The sequence below is a fragment of the Zonotrichia leucophrys genome, unplaced genomic scaffold (genome assembly GCF_028769735.1).
Source record: "Zonotrichia leucophrys gambelii isolate GWCS_2022_RI unplaced genomic scaffold, RI_Zleu_2.0 Scaffold_223_81955, whole genome shotgun sequence".
NCBI classification, from domain to species: Eukaryota; Metazoa; Chordata; class Aves; order Passeriformes; family Passerellidae; genus Zonotrichia; species Zonotrichia leucophrys.
In genome coordinates, this window is record NW_026992428.1 from 37,509 (window position 1) to 59,585 (window position 22,077).

Consider the following 22,077-nt stretch of genomic DNA (forward strand, 5'->3'; position numbering starts at 1 on the left):
CATGCTGGCCCAGGTCACCCCCACCAGCTCATGATCCCTTCCCCATGATCCCATCCCTATGGCCACATCCTCACCGTTCTTGTCCCCATCTGTTCCTGCATCCCAGTTCCCTTGTCCCTATCCCCAGAGCTCCCTGAGCCCAAAGGTGCCAGTCCCCACATTCCTGTCCCCACATCCCCATCCCTGAATTCCTGCCCCCCTCTCCCTGTCCCCAACACTACCATATATGCCCAGTCCCACCAAGGTTCAGTGTGCATAACATGGACTGGCTCTGCTGGCATTGAGGACATCAGAGGACCCCACAGCCCCCCCGTGCCCCCTCCCCTCCCCATCCCTGGGGTGTCAGGCCCCTGCCCAGGGCACTCACCCCACAGGAGCAGCGCCACCTTCCCGGCCATCCCGGTGTCCCCAGCCATGTGCACTGGCTGTCACTCGCTGCTGTGGCCACCGCTCCCCTGGGTGGTGGCTCTTCGGATGAAGGGGAAGGAAGCGAGGTCACGTTTTGTCCTCATGCGTAGGTGGCCCTACAGTGGGGGCAGGGTGGCCACAAGCTGGGCACAGGCTGGGGACAAGGGTGGGACATAGTGGGACATGGGGTTCCCAGGAGTGGGGGGCCTCAGTTCGTTTGGGGACCTGGGTAAGGGTGTCCAGGGAAATGGGAGATCCTAGGGATGAGGTCCGTGGGAATGGAGATGTACAGGGCTGGGGGGACTCAGGGATGGGAGTCGCAGGGGAACATGGGCTCCAGGGATTTGGGGTCATGGGATGGGGATTCTGGGGGAATGGGGGTTCCTGTGGGAACAGGGGTTCCTGAGAGTTTTAAGGTTCTTGGGAAAGGAAGATTTCAGGGGATGGAATGAACAGGAGAGGGTTCCTTTGCAATGGGGGCCCTGGGCCATGGAGATCCTGGCGAATGTCAGTACTGGGATGGGGATCACAGAGAGGAATATAAGGAATGGAGGTCCCATGATTTGATTTCCAGGGGAATGGAGGTCCCAGGGATGGGCAGTGGCTGGTCAGGCCCAGGGGTCTCAGCTCCCTTCCTGGGTGCCTCAGATTTTGGGGTGACCCAGGGCCCAACACTGCCCCCTGGGTTGCTCATTTCCTGGGCATGGGGGTCCTTGGTAGCTCTGCCTCTGTGGCCTCCCTTGCCCTTCACTTTTTCATGTCTTTATTTCTCTATTTTCCCTTATTTTCCTCCCTTTTGTGCCATGTCGCCTCCCTCCCAGTTCGTGACTCAGCAATCCTGGAGAGCACCTGAGCAGGGAAGAGGTTGGGGGACACAGGGGAGGGGAAATGGGTGGAGGGGTGCAGGGAAGGGTGGGGAGGCTGTGGGGGATGGAGGCGTTGGGCTGCGCCCCCTCAACACTTTCACTTTCTTTTCCCTGGACAAGAAGGAAGAGGCCGTTTGTGCTGAGAGTCAGATGGCAAAGGGGCGGTTCGGTCCTGGGGGGGACATCCAGGGGGGTCCTGTCCTGGGGGGATCCGGTCCCAGGGGGTGACACATCCTGGCATGGAGGGTCCTGTCCCGGGGAGTGGTGGTTCCAGAAATGTCCCTGCACATTCCTGGTGCCTGTCCCAGGGGTGGCACATCCTGGGGTCCCCTGTCAATGCAAGGGTGGGGCCCAGCCATGGCCCAGCCCCACTGCACAGGGATGGCCATTGCCCAGCCCTGCTCTGCCCAGCCCCAGGGGGCAGCCAGCACCTGAGGGTCCCCCTGCCCCCTTGGCTTTGATTCTGGCAGCTTTAGAGCTGCTGCAGAGGTGAGAATTCTGTGGGTGGAAAAAGGCCTGGCTGTGGTTTGCTCAGCCCTGCAAGAAGCACAAACCCCAAAGGGAGCCCAAGCAGTGGCTCTGTGAGGGCCTTTGATGGTTTTCAGAGCAGGGCTGGCTGGAAACGCCCCCTGCAAGGGCAGCTGTGAGGGAACCTGTCTGGAAATGCAGCAATTGATCATTTTGTGCCTTTGCCCAAGGGTCTGAGAAAACCACAAAACTACTCCAAATCCCACAACAATCTGCTCAACATCCTGACCTGGACCCTCCTTCTTGAACAATACCTGTCAGCCCTTAGGAACCTCATGGAAAGAATGTTTGGGTCCTGGATGTGCACACCAGAAGAGAGGGAAAAGTGTGGAAATATTGAGCAGGGGCTGCACACGAGGGGCTGGGGAACAGGGGTGTCACAGCAGGAGCAGGGAGCGCCCAGGCAGGGAAATTCAGGGCAGGCTGGAGTGGATTTACCAGGGAATCAGACCCTGAGGCACACACGGGCATTTCCACAGATTCCTGTGCACTGTCCCAAGGATGGACAGAGCTTCTCCTCTTCCTCCATGGGAAGTCAGTCAAGTTTCAGGGTGGGATTGAGCAAAATGGAGAGAGTTCCTAAATGTGGCCCAAGAAAAGGCTTCCTTCAGGGCTGGGCTGCTGCCCAGCAGGCAGGGAACAATTCCATGGAGCTGTTGGACACTCAGGGAGATTCCACACTCTCTGTTATCCACAAGCAAATGCTGCTGTGGGGTGCACCAATGGGCTCCTAAAGGTAACAGAAACGTCCAGTTTGTTCAGGATTTGTTTGGTTTTTTTGAGAGTGACTTAATGAGACAACAACTGCTAAAAAGATTCTCTAAACTGAACCAATGACCTCTTCTTTCTGCTGCAGGAAAGAGAAAATGAAAGTGTTTGAGGTCCCAGCCAGAGAGACCCATTTCCCCCCACCAGCCCCCAACCATAGCCTGCATCCCCCATCCCCTCATTCTCCTCTTTCTGGGATCCATGCCACTGTTACCTGCTCAGCTGTTCCCTGGGATGGCTGAGCCAGGAAATTGGAGGGGATGGGCAAAAGCACAGGGGTGTCTGGGACAGAGACACAGAGCCTCCCAGGACAACCCAGGGATGCCTCCCTGCCCATAAGCACTGGGGGGCTGTGCGGGGCCCTGGGTCACCCCAAAATCTGAGGCACCCCATGAAGGAGTTGTGACCACTGTGCCCATCCAGCTACTGCCCATCCCTGGAACCCCCATTCCCCTGGCAACCCAACCATGGAACCCCCATTACCTTGGTTTCTGTCTTCCCTGGGGAACCCCATCCCAGGACCACCATTGCCCAGCACCACCATTGCCTTGATCCCATCCCATGGGCTGCTTCTTCCCCCAGAACCCCTATTCCCAAGAGTCCTCTTTTTCCCCCTGCACCCCCAACCCTGACACCCACATGCCATGACCCCAAATCTCTGGGGACCATGTTCCCACAGCACCCCCATCCCTGAATTCCCCAGGCATGGAGACCCCAATTCCCCTGGACCCCCATTCTCCTGGGCACCCATCATTCCCCATGTTCCCTGAGCCCCCCACTCCTGGCAACACCATCACCCACCATGTCTCCAGACTATCCCAGAATGCCCCCAGCCTGTGCCCAACTTGTGGCCACCCTGCCCCCACCGAGGGCCACCTACACGTGGGGACGGATGTGACCTCGCTTCCTTCCCCTTCATCCGAAGAGCCACCAGCCAGGGGAGCGGTGGCCACAGCAGCGAGTGACAGCCAGTGCACATGGCTGGGGACACCGGGATGGCCGGGAAGGTGGCACTGCTCCTGTGGGGTGAGTGCCCCGGGCCTGGGCCTGACACCCCAGGGATAGGGAGGGGAGGGGGCACAGGGGGGCTGTGGGGTCCCCTGAGGTCTCCAATAGCAGCAGAGCCAGTCCGTGTTACCCACAGTGGACCTGGGTGGGAAAAGGGTTGTGGGGGTGGCTTTGGGGAAAGGAACAGGGGTCAGGAATTTGGGGATGGGGATGTGGGGACAGGAATGTGGGGACTGGCACCTTTGGGCTCAGGTAGCTCTGGGGGTAGGGACAAGGGAACTGGGATGCAGGGAGAGAAGGGGACCAGTTCCTGTTCCCAAGGTATCTGTGCCACAGGAATATAGTGTTTGGGTGGCTGTGACACAGACATGTACCCCTGCCTCTCAGAATCTTTTGGGGACCACCCAGACACACTTTCGCAGAAGAACTGCTGTCCCCATGGGGACAGTTAGGGACAGCCTCCACACCCTGTACTGCTGTGCCACTGTTCCCATGGTGCTACCCCCACCCAGCCCTGTCCCTTTTCCCTTCCAGCCCAGACCCTTCACCTCGCTGGTGAGTCCTCGGGGGATGCCATGGCCCCACCCTGCTGTCGCCAGCCCCATGCTGGCCCTGGCAGGCTGGTGTCCCCCTGTCACCCACAGGTGCCCTGACCACCCAGCTCCTGGTGGAGCCCCCCTGGAAGCCGGCGGTGCTGTGGGACCGGGTGACACTGACCTGCCAGGGCTCGGGGACGGCCGGTGCCACCATCTGGTACAAGGACAGGCAGCGCTGGGGGCCAAAGGGACCAGACCACTTTACTGTCACTGAGAGTGGCACCTACACATGTGACAGACCCAGAACCGGGCTCAGCCTCTCCATGACAGTCTTATATGGTGAGGGGGGTGTGGGTGCCCCCAGGCTGGCACCTGCAGGGACCCCAAGAGCTCTGGGTGGGCTCCAATCAATGGGTCACCTCCTGTGTGACCAGGAGCCGTCTCCTGCTCTGGGGACATCCCAGAGCATCCCAGGACGGGAGGAACCACGTGTTGGAACTGGGGACCCCTGGTGTGCTGCTTGTGACCCAATGCGGGGGACTCAGTGCCATAAAGTGTAATAGGACTCCTCTGTCCCCCAGACGAGCTGGTCCTTCAGGTGCCGACAAGGGCGCTGCTGGAGGGGGACACAGTGACACTGCGCTGCCGGGGCTGGCGAAACAATCCGGTCACCAGGGTGTCCTTCTACCATGATGGGAAGAAACTGGGGGGGCTCCACGATGGGACCGAGCTGTCCCTGTCCCCCCTGCAGCTGCGCCACAGCGGCCAGTACCGCTGCAAGGGCCGGGTGTTGTCACTATGGAGTGAGTCCAATCTGGTGACAGTGACAGTGCACAGTGAGTGCAAGGATGGAGCCATTGAAGCCCGACATCCTCCAAGGGTTTCCCCACCACTGCCTGAATCCTTCATCCCTCCCTTTACTCTGGCCTGGGTCACCCCAAATTTCCCAAGTCCCTCTTGGTTTCTCCCGGGACTGCCCAGTTCCCCCATGCAGATCCCTCATCCCTCTCTATGTCCTCCCCAGCCCTCCCTGGATTCCTCAACATTTCCAAGGTCCCTGCTCCACCTTCTGGTCTCACTTCCTTCCCTGGGTCCACGTGTCCATCTCTAAACCTCAAATCATTCCCTGAGTCTCATCAGCCTCTCCCCCTTTCCCCATCCCTGCCTGGGTCTTTCCCTATTTCCACGGGGTCTTGCCATTGTCCCCAGGTCCCAACATGCCTCCCAGGTCTCCTTCTGCTCACTTAGATCCTCTCCACTCCCCTTCAATCCCCCTCTTTACCTTCCCATGTCCCCCATCCCTTCTGGGTCCCTAAGCCCTCCTGTGTCCATCCACAGGGGTCCCACCCACCAGGGTGTCCGTGTCAGTACAGCCCCCAGGGGGACAGGTGGCACTCGGGGACAGCCTGGTGCTGAGCTGCGCAGTGGCCCCGGGGACAGGTCACCTGTCCTTCTCGTGGCTCAGGGAGGGCTCGGGGGCACTGCTGGGCACCGGCCCTTGCCTGCATCTGCGCCATCTTGGAGACAATGACAGCGGCCAGTACCGGTGCCGGGTCAGTGACGGGGACAACATGGCCGAGAGTGACCCCCTGAATATCACCGTCCTGGGTGAGCAGGACCCTCGGGCTGGGAGTGACCCCACCCACGGCACCCCCATCCCACCTTGGCTGGTGTCAGCCCTGTCTGTGTCCCCACAGTGCCCGTGGCCAATGCCACCATCACCCTCAGTCCCCTGTCACACCAGGTGCGTGCAGGTGACAACATGACCCTGCGCTGCTCGGTGCAGATGGGCTCAGCCCCTGTCACCTTCACCTGGCTGCACAACGGGCAGGAGGTGGCCCAGGGTCCCCTCCTGGAGCTCAGGGACATCGATGTGGGACATTCGGGCATCTACCAGTGCGTGGCCACCAACCAGCTGGGACAGGATGGGCACCGCATATTCCGGGCACTCAGCCCAGAGATGGCCCTGGAGGTGACACCGCGGGACACAGGGACAAACAGGGACACAGGTGGCGACACAGAGGGTCACCAGGGAGTGCAGGACCCCCGGGATGATGAGTGACCTTGATGTGTCCCCCTCTGTTTCTTGCAGTGGCCGCAGGCATTGGTGGGGCCCTTCTGTTCCTGCTCCTGCTCCTGGGTGTCATTGTTGCCTGGCACCAGTGGCACCGTGTGGGTGGGTGACAATGGGGGAACGGGGGTCTCAGGGAGCTGTAGAGGCCTCCAGAGTTGGGGAGCGATAGGGCGGTGCCCACAGCCGCAGAATTGTGACTTTGTCTGGTGGTGCTGTAGAGTCTGGGGAGACACTGGAAGGTCTTCAGGGATGTTGGGGGTTCTTTCAGGGGCCCTGGTGGTGTTTGAGAGTGTCTCTGTCCCTGCTAGGCTTTGGGTTCTTGAGGCTGAGTTTGTCAGGGGCACTAAGAGGTTCATGGATTCAGGGACCTCAGGGATGCTTGGGCATCTTGTGGGAAATTGAGGGTCCTGTCAGAGTTCAGGAATCCTGAGAGGGGTCAGGGCCTTGGGGACCCTACAGTCACCCCTCCCTTCTTTCCTTTGCAGCTGACAGGAAGTACCAGGAAAGGTGAGTGAGGGACTCACACAATACTCTCCCATTTTACCCCAACCCCAAGACATCCCATTCCCTCCCCCACACCCCCTTTATTCCCTCAGGGCCCCTCCAGATCTCCTAGCCCCCCCAGAGGAGGGGGAGGTGCTGTACACCCACGTCGTGGTCACCAAGAGGGCAGGGGGTGAGTACGAGGCGGGGGACACATTCAGAGGGACACTTCACCCACGAGTGTCACTGCACCCAGATCCCACAGCCCGTGTCTCTCACAGCATCCTCCCGTGCCACCACCCTCCAGGATCCCCAGGTGACCTACACGGAGCTGCAGGGACCCCAGGGGCGACCACAGGAACCTGGTGACATCTACGGGAATGTGCTGTGACAGTGGGGGGAACTGGGGGGCACTAGGGGTCCGCACCCATGGGCACCCACTCGTGTGTGCGCTGCCACTAAAAACTGCCCGGCTCCCTCCCCGTGGAGGGACAAAGATCCCAAAGGCCTCAGAGAAGAAGAAGTTCCTAAAACAGAAATGAGAGCGAATAAAACCAACAGCAGTACTCCTTTGCATTCTAGATAATGGCTTCATATCTTTTTTTATTTTGCTGCCCAAAACTGCGCCTCTCTGCTTCCAGCGTTTCTCTTGGCTGCTGCTTCAGGGTGTGGGCACCATCATCACAGAACAGCTTCTCCTCCCAAAGTTATCCTTATCCTCTGCACTTCCACGTGTCTGCCTTGATGTTCACTGGGGAACTTGACACTTTGTGGCTGCTCATTGCTGTGCTCAACAGGGACACAGTTTTGTTTGGACATGAGCTGCCAGAGCAAGACATGCAGCAACTTAAGCCGAGAATAGCAGAGGCTGGGCAGATTCCGTTTTTCACAGAATGTGGGAAAGAGAGTCAGAAAAGTGCAAGGAAATTTCATACTGTTACTTTGCAATCTAATTGCCCTGGGAAACTCAGCAATGGATGGTGCTCTGGTGCTACTGCCAATGCCTTCCATGAGAAAAATTCATTTCAGGAAGGAGCAACATCATCTGACAGAGACCAAGTGTGTCAGCAGTTGCTCCAGGTGCTTCTTCCATCAGCCCCTAAAGGAAGGAGCACAGCCCCTAATGCACGTGGGCTTTGGCTCCTTCTGGCACAGAAGCCCCCCAGGGGCACAGGTCTGTGGGGCAGGAGACGGGCACCAGCGCTGCCAGGGCTCGGGGGGTGGCAGCTCTGCTTGGGCAGGGACTCTGCCCCAGCTGCTGATGGCAGCGCTGCCCGGGCCCCAAGGCTCAGAGCAGCATTGGTGCCTGGGCCCACACGTTCCTTGTGCGAGTCACACCCGCGGGATTAGGATGGCCTGGGCCGGGACGTGTCCCAAGGCGGCTGTGCCAGCTTCCCTCGAAGGCCCCGTGCCTTTCCCAGCGTGGCTGCGTCGGCAGCCCTCGGGGCTCCTTCTGCTGCCCTGAGCCTGCAGAGCAGGGCAGCGTTTGCTGATGCTCTGAGCCCTTCCTAAAGATCCTGTGGGGCTGCCTTAGACACCTGGGGCCAGGCATTCCTTCCAGCCTGGGCCACTTTGGCTGGGCTGGGGGCGGCCCCAGGGCAGGCGGCAGTGTGTGCAAGGGCCCTTGCTGACACACTGCAGCACAGTCACTGTGACATGGAACCGGGTGTCCAAGGGCCCTTTGTGGCACGTGGTGACAAAGGAGCTGGCGGTGACAGGAGCAGGCCACAGTGCTCGGAGCACGCGACGGGACAGGACGGGACAGAGCGGTGCCGTGAGGAGACCCTGCACAGCGCGCTCGTTCGTGTCCTATCCGGAGCTTTTTCGAGGCGTTACTCCCAAAGGTGACCTCGTGGAAAGACTGCGGGCCTTGCTGATCTGTGGCCTTGCCGAGGTTCTCTTTTGCAGGAGCCTGCAAGGCCAGACTGTGGGACTTGGTGACTGAGAATTTTTCGGAAGCATCTCCCATCCCTGCCGCAGGCGCCCTCGACTGCAAACCACAATACTTGACAGAAGACTCCTGTCCTTGTGGCAGGAGCCCTTGAGACCGAGTGCAAGACTTGCTATCCTGCAGCCTTCCTGCGGCTTCTCTCTTGAAGGTGGCTCTCAGGCACAACTGCAGGACTTGGTGACTTGGAGCATTTCCAAGGCATCTCTCCTGCAATTGGCCACAAATCCAATCAGAGATATGGAGCAGAGACTGCCGAGAGTGCCAAACTTGGCCTGGGTGGAGGAGGAGGAAGAAGGCCCTGGAGCTGCCCCAGCAGTGGAGGCCGAGGAGGTGGTGCCATTCCATCCACTGCAGGAGGGTGAGTAGCAGAGCTCGGCCGCAGGACTGGTGCCTGCAGCCAGGTTGGCGCCATGGCAAGGCATGGCATGGCATGGCACGGCATGGCACGGCACGGCACGGCACGGCATGCCATGCCATGCCATGCAATCCCCTGGAGACATGCCCAAGGACAGGACGGTAGAGGGGCCGGGCAGACACCCCGCAGTGGCCGTGCTCCATCCCCTGGGCCATGCCGGGGCTCTCCCTGCCTGGGCAGTGCAGGGCTGGGCTGTGTTCTCCGGCCTCTGCCACAGCCCCTCAGCTCTGGCTGCGCTCGCTCTTTGCCAGATGCAGCTCTGGAGCGCACACAAGAGCAGGAATCCAGCCGTGGCCGCTTCCACAGCACAGCACAGGTACCTGCAGCCACCCCCACGTGGGCTGGGCCTGCTGTCCCTGCTCAGCCCAGCACCGTGTGTGCAGCACTCCATGCAACCTCCCTGGCTTCCTGCCCCTTCCTACATCTCGTTTGCAAATTCACCAAGAGCTTTCAGTAGGAAGACACCAGCACTATGGGCACTGGGTTCAGAGCAAACTCTCAGCTCCTTAAACTTAAGACCAGTGTCACCCTGCTGAATTTGCTCGTGGAGAAGGGTGCTTTCAGGCCAGAACAAGTAAGCAGCTTGTGGCCAGGCTTCAATTCCCCCATGAATCACATGGCTTCCCGAGCCACGCCTGCTGGTCCCTGGGTGCCTTTGAGGCCATGGCAGTGCACTGGGAAGGGAAGCACTTTTCTGGGGAAGCTGGAAACTTTGCTCCATCTGACAGCTTTCCAAGTCCCCTCATGACTTCTCCAGGTGCACTACCTCCCTGAGCTGTCTCCCAGCTCTCTGCCCTCTCACGTCCACAGCTCCTAGGACGGTGTCCATGCCCTGTGCTGCTGCCTGGGCCCAGCCCGGCACGGCTCTGAGCTCCTGCCGGCCGGCTCCCTGTCACAGCCCTGTGCCTTTAAGGTCCTTGAGTGCCTCAGCTTGAAGGAATGCAGTGACAGTGTTCTAGACATCCTGTCAGAGAACTTGCAGAGCGAGCAGAGGGAGAGGCGTCATTTGGCACTCAGAGGCTTCAGAGTGCTGGGCAAGAATCCCTCCATGGTGAGAAGGGGGCAGTGGCTGAAGCTGTGCAGGCAGCAGCGTGGGGCTGGGCAACGCAGTCGCTTGGCCTTGCTGGGGCTTCGGGCGCTGGGGCAGCTGCTCCCAGCTCTCCTGCCTCCCGCTCCAGCTGCCCCAGTGCTTCGGGACAGGCCTTTGGCCTCTGGGCCCCGTGGCAGCAGGGTGGCTTTTCAAAAACTTGTGTTCCACACAGGCTGAAAAAATGCGGGGCCTGACTGAAAGGCTGGTGGAGCTCCTGCAGGAAAATGAAAGCAATGTGATCAGGATGACCATTCTTCTACTGAGATATTTGCTGCTGGATAATGGTGCCCCAATACCCACCCCCATTGCCCTGCAGCTGGCTGAAGCGCTCCTGCCACTTTTTGACCATGTAAGGCTCTGTGCCCACAGCCACGGCCACTGGCTGCTGCCCGGACACTTGGTGCCCTGTGGAGATGAACGCCTGTGCTCTGGGGGCCTGAAGCAGCTGATGCTGAGGTCTTTTGCCTTTTCTTTCATTCAGGATGATAGCCAGGTGCAGCTGAGCTCCATGTGTGTCTTCCAAGAGATGCTGGAGTTAGTAACAGAAGATGGAAGAAAGGCCTTGAAGTGCCACGTGCGCCAGAGCCTGGTCCCACTCTCCTTCCACTGCCACGATGGGAATAAGATTGTTGCTGAGGTAAGCACTTGTGGCCAGCTGCTGCCCCTGGGAGGGGGCTGGGCTGCCTCCTGCCCTGGCACCTTGCGGGCTGCAGCCTCGTCCTGGCTGTGACACTGGGATGCTCCTGTGCCCTGGCCTGTGGGGCCATCTGTGCCTCTGTGGTGCTCTCCAGGCCTCTCGGGAAACGCTGCATTCTGCAGCCAGATTCCTGAAAAGGAGGGATATTGAACAAATGCTCCAGGTGGATCAGACATGGAGGTTCGGCGAGGGCCTGGTAAGAGCCGCCGCAAATCCCCAGCCTCAGCCCGGAGAAGGCCCCTGAGGGCGGTGCTCAGTGTGTGGGCTGGCAGCTGTGCCCCTGTCCGCTGCTGCAGACAGAGGCCGTGCGGGCTCTTCTCCAGGCTCCCGTGGGCCCGAGTCGGGTGCCCATGGAGCCCCGGCCCGGTGGGGCTGCGGGCTGGCACCGCGGCTCCCCGGGCAGCAGCCGGCCCTCTGCCCCCTGCCCTCGGGAGCCCTTGGCCAGCGGCTGCTGGCCGCGCCTCAGGGCTGTGCGGCCAGGGGAGGCCGGGGCTGGGCGCAGGCAGCGCCCGGCCCAGGGGCTGAGCCCGCGCCAACCCTTCCCTCCTGCCGCTCTCTCCAGCTGGCACAGGACAGGAGCCGAGCGGCCGAGCAGCTGCGCCAGGCCCTGCGCTACCTGCGGAGCCCACAGGAGTCCCTGCGAGCAGCGGCCATCAGGTTCATGGGTGAGCCACGATCCCGGGCTGCCCTTCCCTTCCCCTCCCCGGCCCGGCCCGCCGCAGCTCGGCCCCAGCCCCGCCTGCTGCCCCGGCAGCGCCAGCCGGGCCCGGCGCCGTGGAGCCCCGCCTGGCCTGGGCGTTGTTGCTGCCCCGCCCCGTGGCAGCCGTGCCCTGGGGCGGCAGCGTGCGGCAAGGGCCGGGCTGAGCCCTGCCGGGCCAGCAGCCCGTGTGGCCACAGCGCCGGCAGCGCCGCTGGCAGGGAGCTGTGCCGCTGGGGCCGTGACAGGCTCTGTGTTCACAGGCATGGCCGGGCGGCACCTGAGGGGGCAGCAGCAAGAGCTGCAGCTGATCTGCACTGGTGAGTGAGGGCAGCGGGCAGACAGCGGGGGCTGCCGGGGGAGTTGCAAGCCCTGGCCTGGCTGCGGAGGGCTCTGCTCCCGTGGGCAGAGCACACTGACATTTCAGGGCCACATGGGGGATTTGTAGCCAGCAGCTTCGGGCTGATCCCCTTGCTCCCTGCTCCCTCCTGGCCATGGCAACAGCTGGCTGGGATGGCCCTTGCAGGGGTCTCTCCTCGGCTTCCCGCAGATGCGGGATATGATCATGGCTCTGTTCCTCTCTCTTGCAGCCCTGGAAGAAATGGCATGTGACAGCAGTCCTGCCATCAGAAATCTGTCAGCTGAAGCTGGGTTCGTTCTGCGGGCTGTACAGAGGGCTCCCTACTCCACGTGGCGTAAGCTGCAAGATGAGTTCCGCAGCGCATGGAAGAAACGGCCTCGCCTGTGCCACAGAGCCTTGCTGTTCTGCTGGAACTCTGTGTAAAGTTGTTCAGGAAGCGTCTTGTCTGCTGGGGCCACTTGAGCCAGCAGGGATTTTCTTTTTATTCAAGTTTTTTGTGTTCATATCTTAATTTTTCTATTGTATGTAAATAAAAATATGTATAGTAGACAGACTCCCAGGATCTTTTCCTTGCGAGGATCGGCAGGGCTTAGGGGAGGAGGATGAAAAGGGTGCTTGCACTCAGCCAGCTGCCCAGGCGTGCAGTGCTGCAGGGGAAATGGCCAGAAGCCCCTTGGCCTTTGGTGGTTCTGCTGAAGCCTTTGTGCTGCCCACAGAGCGTCTGGGCAGGGGCCGCAGCTGCGGGGATCCCTCTCAGAGCGGAGCCCAAAGATGGCCACAAGCCCTGTGCCAGGCAGGAAGCGCCAGCCGTGTCCTCCTGCCTGTGTGCTGCTGGCTGCCTTGCTGAGGGCTCCCAGGTGCCTCTGGACAGGGCTGCTCTGGAGCTGCTGTGGGGCTGCGGCGCTGCTGCCGGGCAGCTTGGCCGGGCTGGGGCAGCCCCTGAGGGGCTGGGGCGCTGGCAAGCCCTGAGCAATGGGCTGTCAGAGGCCACAAGCAGCCCCCTGGCAGCCGCCTTGATCCTGACAGAGTTGACTTGCAACACGCATCCTGGGCACTCTGGAACTGACAGCATCAGTGTTGTTGGAAACTGAAATGCAGGGGCTTCTCAGATCTTTGGGCCTGTTAGCCAAGGCCTAGAGTTAAACACAGGATTTGAGCTGAGACCTTGGAAAGGGCTTCCAAACTTAGGCGCACAAGCGAGATTGCAGATTTATAATATAAAGCACAGGCATATTAAGCTAATTGGAGTAAAGTTTCACCTTCTAGAATTTAAGATGTAGAAAAAATAAAAGTTTTAAATATAAACACCACGGTGAAAATGCACTGCTTTGTGTTTCTATGTCACAAACTCATGATTAGCTAAGAAAGCTTACACTGTAGCATGAGTCCATAAGATGAAATATTGAAGGATTGGGTCAGAAACATACATATCCTTGTTGGCAATGTTTTATTGGCCAATAAATACTTAAAAGGTCTTTAAACTACAAGTCTTGTGACCTTCTGAGCCTTGTAGTGGAGATGTGAGCCAAACTCACCCTTCCTATCTATGTAGAAGATAAGAAAAAGAAATGTCATCATCTAAAACACTCAGAGGTCTGGTCTCTCGCTCGTTCCTAACCCCTTCAAATGCTCCTAAGTGTGATTTAGCTGGAAATAGATGACAAGGACTATTAATGCTGGCTCTTTGACTGCAAAGCAGCTGCTTTAGAAGCTTTCACATAACCCTGTGTGAAATAAACAGGGCCAGGAGATTTCTTCTCCTTTTTAATGCCTTTATTAAAAGTGATCAGCTCAGGATTGGGTGGCTCGGCAGGGCTTCAGTCCCCGTCGCATCTCCCAGGGCGACTCAGAGGAGAAGGATATGCGTAGCTGTATCCGCTAGGGGCAGAGCCGGGGGATCCAGTCCTCGTGAGAGCCTTTAGGGCGTGATGTCCCCGTCAGATCTTGCTTTCTCAGCATTCAGTCTTGCCTGGTCCCGGCGTTGGGACGACTCTCTGCTCAGGGCGAGAGGGGCTCCGCATCTCTGCAGGCTCAGCACTTGGCTCCTCATGTCCAGACATCACTTTAGTCTCTCAGCTCTTATTTGGCTCGTTGTTTTTGGGGTTTTCCCTGTGGGTTTGGAGTCGGGGTCCCACAAAGCATTCTGGTCTTTGGAGTCACTTTGCATAACCCCCCCCCTCCAGGTCTCTTCTCTTCACTGTTCTGGGAAAGGTACAACTTACCTCGGGCAAGGCTCTGCTGATACAAAGGGAGCGATAAGCCACAACGACCCGTTATTACAATAACAAAGCACTAAGAACCCTGGCAGAGACCGATCTGGCTGCGTCCCTGTAACTCTTTCTCACAAAAAAAATATTAACCGAATTTTTGTTCATAACAGTCCCACCTCCTTTCTTTGATCGAGCTTAAATTCTTAAGCTCGCATCAACTCACAATTTTTTGTTTTGAATCTACTATAAATCTCTTGTGCACTTTGGTAATCATGGTTACTTAACCTTGTTACTTTTCTTGGTTTCTTCAGGTTGGTTTGTATAGCCAATACTGTTTTACTAAAACAGATAAATAAGCATAGTAAAAAGAGCAATCCTCCAAGTCTACACACAGTGAGAAAAACTACCTTTTCTCATACATTTCTTCTGAAAATGTCCAAGTTCTCCCACCCACTGGGATCAAGTGTAGGAGTTTGATCTTGATTATTTACACATGCCAATCTTTTTATTTCGTTTGAAATGTCCCTAATAATCGAATTCTTTATTTTTAATACTGCCTGGAGCCGGATGACTTTGTTCAACACAGATATTGGGGTCCGAACTTGGCTTTTACAATTTTGGATTTTCTCAATTTCTATTTCACTTTCCTGGTTTTGTTTAATTTCTTCCAAATCATTATATATAGGAACTCCCAAACTTGATCCAGTTTCTTTGGGCAATAAGAAAATTGGTTTTATCAGTCTAACAATGCAGTTGCCAGATGAGATTAAACTTAGGGGTTTGGAGCTCCCCTGAAATGTGTTCCAAAAAGGGGTTTATCTCTTTTCCAGTACACTCATATAAATACTTGTAACAAACAATTTTTCTTACCATTTTCACTATTTCTTTGCTTTTTACTAGATCTGCTGAGCTTGTTTCAGCAGCATCACATTCAAAGCACAACCAGGTTTCTCCTATAGGGCACTCTCCTAGGAGTGGCTGCCTAAAAGGTGCAGTATTCTGTGCTATCCAATACACTCTCTTATTTTTCTGATAAAGGACCCATTGGGAGGGGTTAACACAATCAGGGTTAGAACTGATGTGGACTCTCGACAAGGAGCTCACTTCTTCCTCATAGAGGGGTTGGTAGCATTCATTGCACAGCTCAGCTGGGCTTCCTAGAGCAACACCAGCAGTTACAGCCACCTTCCCAAGAGTCCGGTATGGGTCATCTTGCACAGCCTGCCCACCTGGCCTTGCCTCTTGGGGAATTTTTTACTGAGGAGAAGCTTCCAAGCTCTTTAGAGTCCCTTCTACCTGTGGGATCTCAGCACCTCAGGACTGAGGTGCCGAGTCACCGAGAGCACCCTTGGGGAGCTCGGGAGTCCTGGAATGTTCCAGAAGTGTCTGGTGGCTGCACTTTGATCCTACACAGGAGACGACACCTGTATGAGGATAGGAGGGTTTCACCGGGGTGAATGGTGAAGGGATTAGTTAATTAGAGGGTGAGACACACGGTTTAGGATTTCTGTACAGGGGGGTTTAGAGAAGTAAGATGGAGGAATTGGGGCGTGTCCTGTCCTTCTTCTTCTTCTTCTTCTTCTCCTCCATCTTCTGTGGTGATGGTGGCACTTTGGGATTGGTCATTACTAAAAGTGCACCGGACAATAAGAATAAAAGGTATTGGGGAAAAATGATAAATATTGTACACGTAACCATGGGTATAAAGATAGGTGACTGTCCGGAGGGCGAGACAGTGTGCTCATGGCTTACTGCTGAGCAGACCTCTGTCGGGCCGAAAGAAAATCTTTTAGATAAACAATTAATAAACATAGAGACCGAAAGAAGAACTGAAGCCTCTTCTCGTCCTTTGATATGCGGGCTGCCCCAAGGCCACTCCGGGCCTTTCCAGGCCCTCCAAACAGCCGAAAACCGGACAATCAGGTACTGATTTTTTTAAGGGAAACATCTCTAAAAACAAAGGGATCCAGGAAGGATGGACATATTTCAAGAAAGTAATCTTAAGAGGGAAGGAGCAGCCTGCCCCAGTATGACAAAAGATGAGCAGGTGAGGAAAATTACTGGCCTGGCAGGGCATGAAGCCTATGTGGGAACTCAGGGAGAAAAAGGACCAGCAGCTCAGGAAGTGTTTAAGGATGTCGTTAGGTTATACAGAAAGAAGATTAGAGAGGTTAAAGCTCCATTAGAATTCAATCTTGTGGCTTCTGTGAAGAAAAAAAAGAGTTTTTATTTAAAAATTATAGCAAAAGAATGGAGAAGAAGAACCTCTAATCTTTATTGAATGCAATGGAGAATATAGTAACTGAAGATAAGGAAAAGGCTGAGCTACTTAACATCTTGTTTGCCTCAATTTTCAATATTAGGACCGGTTTACCTCAGGACAAGTGTTCTCCTGAGCTTGTAGATGGGCACAGGGAGCAGAACAGCCCCTGTAATCAAGGAGGAAGCAGTTAGTGACATGCTGAGCCACTCAGGTGCTCACAGGTGTATGGGATCGGATGGGATCCATCCCAGGGGGATGAGGGAGCTGGTGGATGAGCTCCCCAAGCTGCTCTCCATCATTCACCATCAGTGCTGGCTCAGCAGGGAGGTTCCAGAGGACTGGAGGTGCCAGTGTGAGCCCATCCCCAAGAAGGGCTGGAAGGAGGAGCTGGGGAACTCCAGGCCTGTCAGCCTGACCTGGGTGCCTGGCAAGGTTTGGAACAGATCACCCTGAGTGCCATCACAGGGCACCCACAGGATGGCCAAGGGATCAGAGCCAGCCAGCGTGGATTTAGGGGTGGCAGGTCCTGTCTGACCAACCTGCTCTCCTTTTATGACCAGGTGACCCACCTGTGGATGCAGGAAAGGCTGTGGACGTTGTGTGCCTGGACTTCAGCAAATCCTTTGACACTGTCTCTGACAGCATTCTCTGGAAAAGCTGCAGCTCACAGCTTGGGCAGGTTCCCTCCTCACTGGGAGACTTAAGGGCTGGCTGGAGGCTGGGCCCAGAGAGTGGAGGGAGTGGTGCTGCTCCCAGTTGGTGTCCAGGCACTGGTGGTGCCCCCAGGGATCTGTGCTGGGCCCACTCCAGTTTAATATCTTCACTGATGATCTGGCTGAGGGGATCAAGTCCACCATTCACAAATTGCAGATGGCACCAAGCTGGGTGTGAGTGTGGATCTGCTGGAGGGCAGGACAAGAAGACACAGCCCTAAGCTGCACCAGGGGAGGTGCAGGCTGGGCAATAGGAAAAAGTTCTTCACAGAAAGGGTGAGTGGGCATTGGAATGGGCTGGCCAGGGGGGAGGTAGCAGAGTCACTGTCCCTCTCCAGTGGCACTTAGTGGCATGGTCTGGGTAACAAGGCAGTGTTAGGGCATTGGTTGGACTTGATGATCCCAAAGGTCTTTTCCAGCCTATTTGATTCTGTCATTCTCTGAAGATTAGGACACTCTGGGGCCATTGTGACACTGCAGGGCCTCATGGAACCAAGGGGACATTTGACACTGCAGGGTCTTGTGTAACCAAGGGGTTTCACCATTTTGCCACTGCAAAACCAAGGAGACCATTGGGAGACTCCGGGGCCCAGTGGATCCAAGGGGCCGTTCTGACACTGTGAGGCCTCACGGAACAAAGGGGACATTGTGACACTGCAGGATCCTGTGTAACCAAGGGGCCACAGTGACACCATGGGGCCTCAAGGAATCTGAAAGAATGTTGTGACACTGAGTGAATGCTGTGACACTGTGTGGCCTTGTGGAAACAAGGAGTCCAGTGTGAAACTGAGGGGACTTGTGGAACTACAGGGACCATTGTGACAGTGTGGGACCTCATGTGACCATGGGGACATTGTGACACTCTGGGGCCTCAAGGAACCAAGGGGCCACTGTGAAACTGCAGCACCAACGAGAACATTGTGACACTGTGAAGCCCCATGGAACCAATGAGTCCATTGTCACATTTTGGGACCCATGGAATGAAGGAGACCAGTGTGACAGAGCAGGGCCTGGTGTAACCAAGAGGCCATTGTGACACTGAGGGCCCCATGGAACCAAGGATATCTTTGCAGATGACACCACTGTGGGTATGAGTGTTGATCTGCTGGAGGGTAGGAGGGCTCTGCACAGGGCCGTGGACAACCTGAATCCTGGGGGTGAATCCAAGGAGGTCAGGTTTAACAAGTCCAAGTGCCAGGTCCTGCACTTTGGCCACAATAACCCCTGCAGCACTACAGGCTGGGGACAGAGTGGCTGGACAGCAGCCAGGCAGAAAGGGACCTGCAGGGACTGATGGACAGCAGGCTGGACATGAGGCAGCAGTGTGCCCAGGTGGCCAAGAAGGCCAATGGCTCCTGGCCTGGATCAGGAATGGTGTGGTCAGCAGGAGCAGAGCTGCTGTGCCAGCACTGATCTGCCCCCATCTCTGCACACAGACATTGCTACTGTAGCTCCAGAGAAGGCAACAAAAGGGTATCTCTGCAGAAAACTTTGTTGGGAGACCCTTTAGTTCCTTTAAATTCACCCAGAAGACAGTCCCTCATTGACACAGTTGGTGGCCAGAGGGAAGGTGGAGAGAAACAAAATGAGAAATGGCACAAACAATGTCATTTCTTTGTGGACAATTTGAAAAAACTAAAGCAAACAAAACAAACTTGCACACTGAAGCCAATAAGAATGATCAAAGATGACTTTTATTACAAATGATTTGCAGAAATTGGCTAGCAGTTTAATGTTCCTGAAAACATCCCGTCATCAGTGTCCACACTGTAGCCTTGAGCTCCTGGTTCCTCAGGCTGTAGATGAGGGGGTTCAGGGCTGGAGGCACCACTGAGTACAGAACTGACAGGACCAGATCCAGGAACACGGAGGACATGGAGGGGGGCTTCAGGTGAGCAAATGTGCCAGTGCTGATGAATAGGGAGATCACAGCCAGGTGAGGGAGGCAGGTGGAAAAGGCTTTGTGCCGTCCCTGCTCAGAGGGGATCCTCAGCACAACCTTGAAGATCTGCACATAGGAGAAAACAATGAACACAAAACAACCAAATACTAAACAACCACTAACAGCAAGAAGCCCAAATTCCCTGAGGTAGGATTTGGAGCAGGAGAGCTTGAGGATGTGGGGGATTTCACAGAAGAACTGCCCCAGGACATTTCCATGGCACAGAGGCAGGGAAAATGTATTGGCCGTGTGCAGCAGTGAATAGAGAAAGCCACTTGCCCAGGCAGCTGCTGCCATGTGGGCACAAGCTCTGCTGCCCAGGAGGGTCCCGTAGTGCAGGGGTTTGCAGATGGACACGTAGCGGTCGTAGCACATGATGGTCAGGAGGAAATACTCTGTTGCTGCACAGAAAACCAAAAAAAAGACCTGTGTAGCACATCCAGTGTAGGAGATGTTCCTGGTGTCCCAGAGGGAATTGTGCATGGCTTTGGGGACAGTGGTGCAGATGGAGCCCAGGTCGCTGAGGGCCAGGTTGAGCAGGAAGAAGAACATGGGCGTGTGCAGGTGGTGGCCGCAGGCTATGGCGCTGATGATGAGGCCGTTGCCCAGGAGGGCAGCCAGGGAGATGCCCAGCAAGAGGCAGAAGTGCAGGAGCTGCAGCTGCCGCGTGTCTGCCAATGCCAGCAGGAGGAAGTGACTGATGGAGCTGCTGTTGGACATTTGTGGTGCCTTGGCATGGGGATCTGTAAAAAAAGTAATCATGGAATAGTTGGGTGTGGAGAGGACTTTAAATATCCCAGCACAGCCTGGGGGCACTTTCCCCCCACTGCCTGCCCAGGGCTCTTCTGCCTGGAGTTGTCCCTGCCAGCAGCTGCTTCCCTGTGCCCATGGCTGGGCCCTGCCAGTGCTGCCAGAGCCCAGCCCAGCCCTGGGGGCTCAGCTCTGCCCTGCAGACCCCTCCCAGCTCTGGCACTGCCGAGGGGCAGCTCTGGCTGTGCAGGCTCTGATGGCAACTTCAGAGAAACCCTGAGGAGGCTGGAAAAGCGACACTGATGCTGCCTGTAAGGGGCCCTGTGAGGATTTCTGTCATTGCCTGGTCTATTCAGATGTGAATTTTTTTTTCAGCCTTAACTGAGAGATGAATATCTATGGGCAATTTCTCATCCCTGCAACCCAGAGCAGAAGATTAAAAAACAGGATTTTCCCTTTCATGCAGGCCCTGCCTAGTTGTGCTCCCTGTACAATCTACTTGGAAATGTTCAGGAGTTAAATGTCATGCTAGGAGCAGTCCTGAACAATGCAGCATCCTCACTACACAAGGAGAACACTTTCAAGCCTTACCAGCTGTCTCCTCCCACCCAGATTTTGTCCCCCAGTGCTGGGAGCAGCTGCCAGGGCTGGCTGAGAGCTGTCCCTGGCAGGCACCAGAGTCCCTGGGCACCCCTGGCTGCTCTGCACAAGACAATCAGAGAATGTACTCACAGGGTCTGTAGGCATTGGGATGTTCCAGCTTTAGGAGATCACTCCAGGAGCTGCAGCTGCATTGTCCTGCAGCCAGAGGTTCCTGTGCCAAGGGCTGGCAGTGATTCTGCCCCAGGCACTTCTCAGCACCTTCCCAGCCCTGACTGATTGAAGCTCTCTGTGCCTCTGTGCTGTGCCTGGGGTGGCTGCAGGCAGTGCCCCAGCCCTGCTGGGCTGGCAGAAGAGCTGCTCATCAAGAGAAATGTGCTTTTGAAGCTCTTCTTGGTTACCAGGAGCTGCCTCTGTGCCAGGAGCCCAGCCCAGCTCAGCAGCACAGACACAGCACCAGGACTTTAATGAGCCTCTGGGGCTTTGTGCTGATGCCCTGAACATCAGTCCCTGAGAGGGAGCTGAAGAAACCTCTCCAGAACTCCAAGTCAGAATCCAACTCCAAAGTTTCTTGGACTTTTAATGGGTCCCAGAGAGGGACACAACTGAGCAAGTGTCCCCAGGCCCCAGGCAGAGCAGAGAACTGGAGACAGTGATGACAGGTGGGGACAAAGAGAAGCCAAGTCTTGGTGCCCTGGGCCACAGCAGGGTCTGTGCCACCAAGGGCTGTGAGGAGACACCTTGTCCTGAGGCCCTGGGGCCTCCTGGCACAGCCCCAGCCAGGCTGGGCACTGTCAGCCCCTTGTCCTGCCCTCAGCATCCCCCCCTAGCCCACATCCCAGTGGCCTCAAGGATCTGCTGGAAGGAGTCCCTGGGGAGTCTTGCTCACCCATGGCCCTGGGGGCTCCTTAACACTCCTATGGTTTTTCAAAGGACTTTGGGTTTGGCTTTTGTCTTGGAGTCTCTGAGAGGTTTGTGCAATCACATCCTCCAATTATCTCCTTTAATTAGTCCCTTGAGATTCTTTGTCAGTAGCAACATTCACTGGGATGCATTAATACTTCAAGGTACTTCAGTTCTTTAGGGTACTTGTTGTTTCCCTTTTGATACAGACTCTGTGAGAGGTTTGTGCAATCATGGCCCCAATTATCTGCTTTAACGAGTCCTTTGAGAGCTTTGTACTGATACTCAGTGGGGCTCATTAATGCTTTAAGATACTCAAGGTTTTTAAGGTACTTCGAATTTTTCTTCCTACACTCTGAATCTCTGAGAGGTTTTTGTGCCATCCTGGCCTCCAATTCTCTCTTGAAGGAGTCTATGAGGGGCCTGTGTTTGGGATGGACTTCAGTGGGACCCATTCATGCTTTGAGACACTTCTGTATTTTCCTCTGACTTTGACTCTTGGAAACGTTTCTGCAATCTCCTCTCAGGCCCTGAACTTCCAGAGCTCAACTCTAAATGCACCACAAAGCTCATTAGGATCAGGCAAGTCCTGACAAACCATGGCCCTGCCTTGGTTTCCCTCTTCTCCAACGGAGTTCATTAGGAAGATTTCCTTTTACAGTTAGGGAGAAATATTTCAAAATGCTTCTAAGAAACATGTAATCCTCTTTTAAAGAGTGTATTTTATTACTGTTCTCTTTGGAGAAGAGCTGATTGCAGCATTCCGTGATTGATATTGATATAGGGCCGCTCCTAAGGAGGTCTGGCCAGATCA

General features: G+C 56.0%; 3 protein-coding genes across 3 annotated transcripts; 2 read left to right on the forward strand and 1 right to left on the reverse strand.

Annotated features, from left to right (window-relative positions):
• The first annotated feature begins 3,565 nt into the window (after positions 1 to 3,565).
• LOC135461218 (Fc receptor-like protein 4) lies at positions 3,566 to 7,062 on the forward strand. Its single transcript, XM_064738223.1, has 10 exons — positions 3,566 to 3,596; positions 4,113 to 4,133; positions 4,223 to 4,453; positions 4,696 to 4,950; positions 5,453 to 5,722; positions 5,812 to 6,126; positions 6,207 to 6,290; positions 6,674 to 6,695; positions 6,785 to 6,864; positions 6,953 to 7,062. The coding sequence occupies exons 1-10, from the start codon at positions 3,566 to 3,568 to the stop codon at positions 7,060 to 7,062; spliced, it is 1,419 nt and encodes a 472-aa protein (XP_064594293.1).
• Positions 7,063 to 8,859: 1,797 nt separating this feature from the next.
• On the forward strand, positions 8,860 to 12,305 carry LOC135461219 (uncharacterized). The gene is made up of 7 exons (XM_064738224.1): positions 8,860 to 8,980; positions 9,289 to 9,353; positions 10,300 to 10,476; positions 10,609 to 10,764; positions 11,387 to 11,489; positions 11,785 to 11,841; positions 12,112 to 12,305. Exons 1-7 carry the CDS (start codon positions 8,860 to 8,862, stop codon positions 12,303 to 12,305), a joined length of 873 nt encoding a protein of 290 aa, XP_064594294.1.
• A 6,492-nt stretch (positions 12,306 to 18,797) lies between these two features.
• Positions 18,798 to 19,730, reverse strand: LOC135461220 (olfactory receptor 14I1-like). Its single transcript, XM_064738226.1, has one exon. The coding sequence runs from the start codon at positions 19,728 to 19,730 to the stop codon at positions 18,798 to 18,800; it is 933 nt and encodes a 310-aa protein (XP_064594296.1).
• Between the last annotated feature and the right edge of the window lie 2,347 nt (positions 19,731 to 22,077).

Bases quoted from the DNA above. Each gene is read 5' to 3' on its own strand.
- LOC135461220 (XM_064738226.1), bottom strand. From the start codon at position 19,730: ATGTCCAACAGCAGCTCCATCAGTCACTTCCTCCTGCTGGCATTGGCA.
- LOC135461218 (XM_064738223.1), top strand. From the start codon at position 3,566: ATGGCCGGGAAGGTGGCACTGCTCCTGTGGG. The intron at 4,454-4,695 runs GTGAGGGGGGTG...TCTGTCCCCCAG, and splicing joins CTCCATGACAGTCTTATATG to ACGAGCTGGTCCTTCAGGTG. The intron at 6,696-6,784 runs GTGAGTGAGGGA...TTATTCCCTCAG, and splicing joins GACAGGAAGTACCAGGAAAG to GGCCCCTCCAGATCTCCTAG.
- LOC135461219 (XM_064738224.1), top strand. From the start codon at position 8,860: ATGGAGCAGAGACTGCCGAGAGTGCCAAACTTGGCCTGGGTGGAGGAG. The intron at 8,981-9,288 runs GTGAGTAGCAGA...GCTCTTTGCCAG, and splicing joins ATTCCATCCACTGCAGGAGG to ATGCAGCTCTGGAGCGCACA. The intron at 10,765-11,386 runs GTAAGCACTTGT...CGCTCTCTCCAG, and splicing joins GGAATAAGATTGTTGCTGAG to CTGGCACAGGACAGGAGCCG.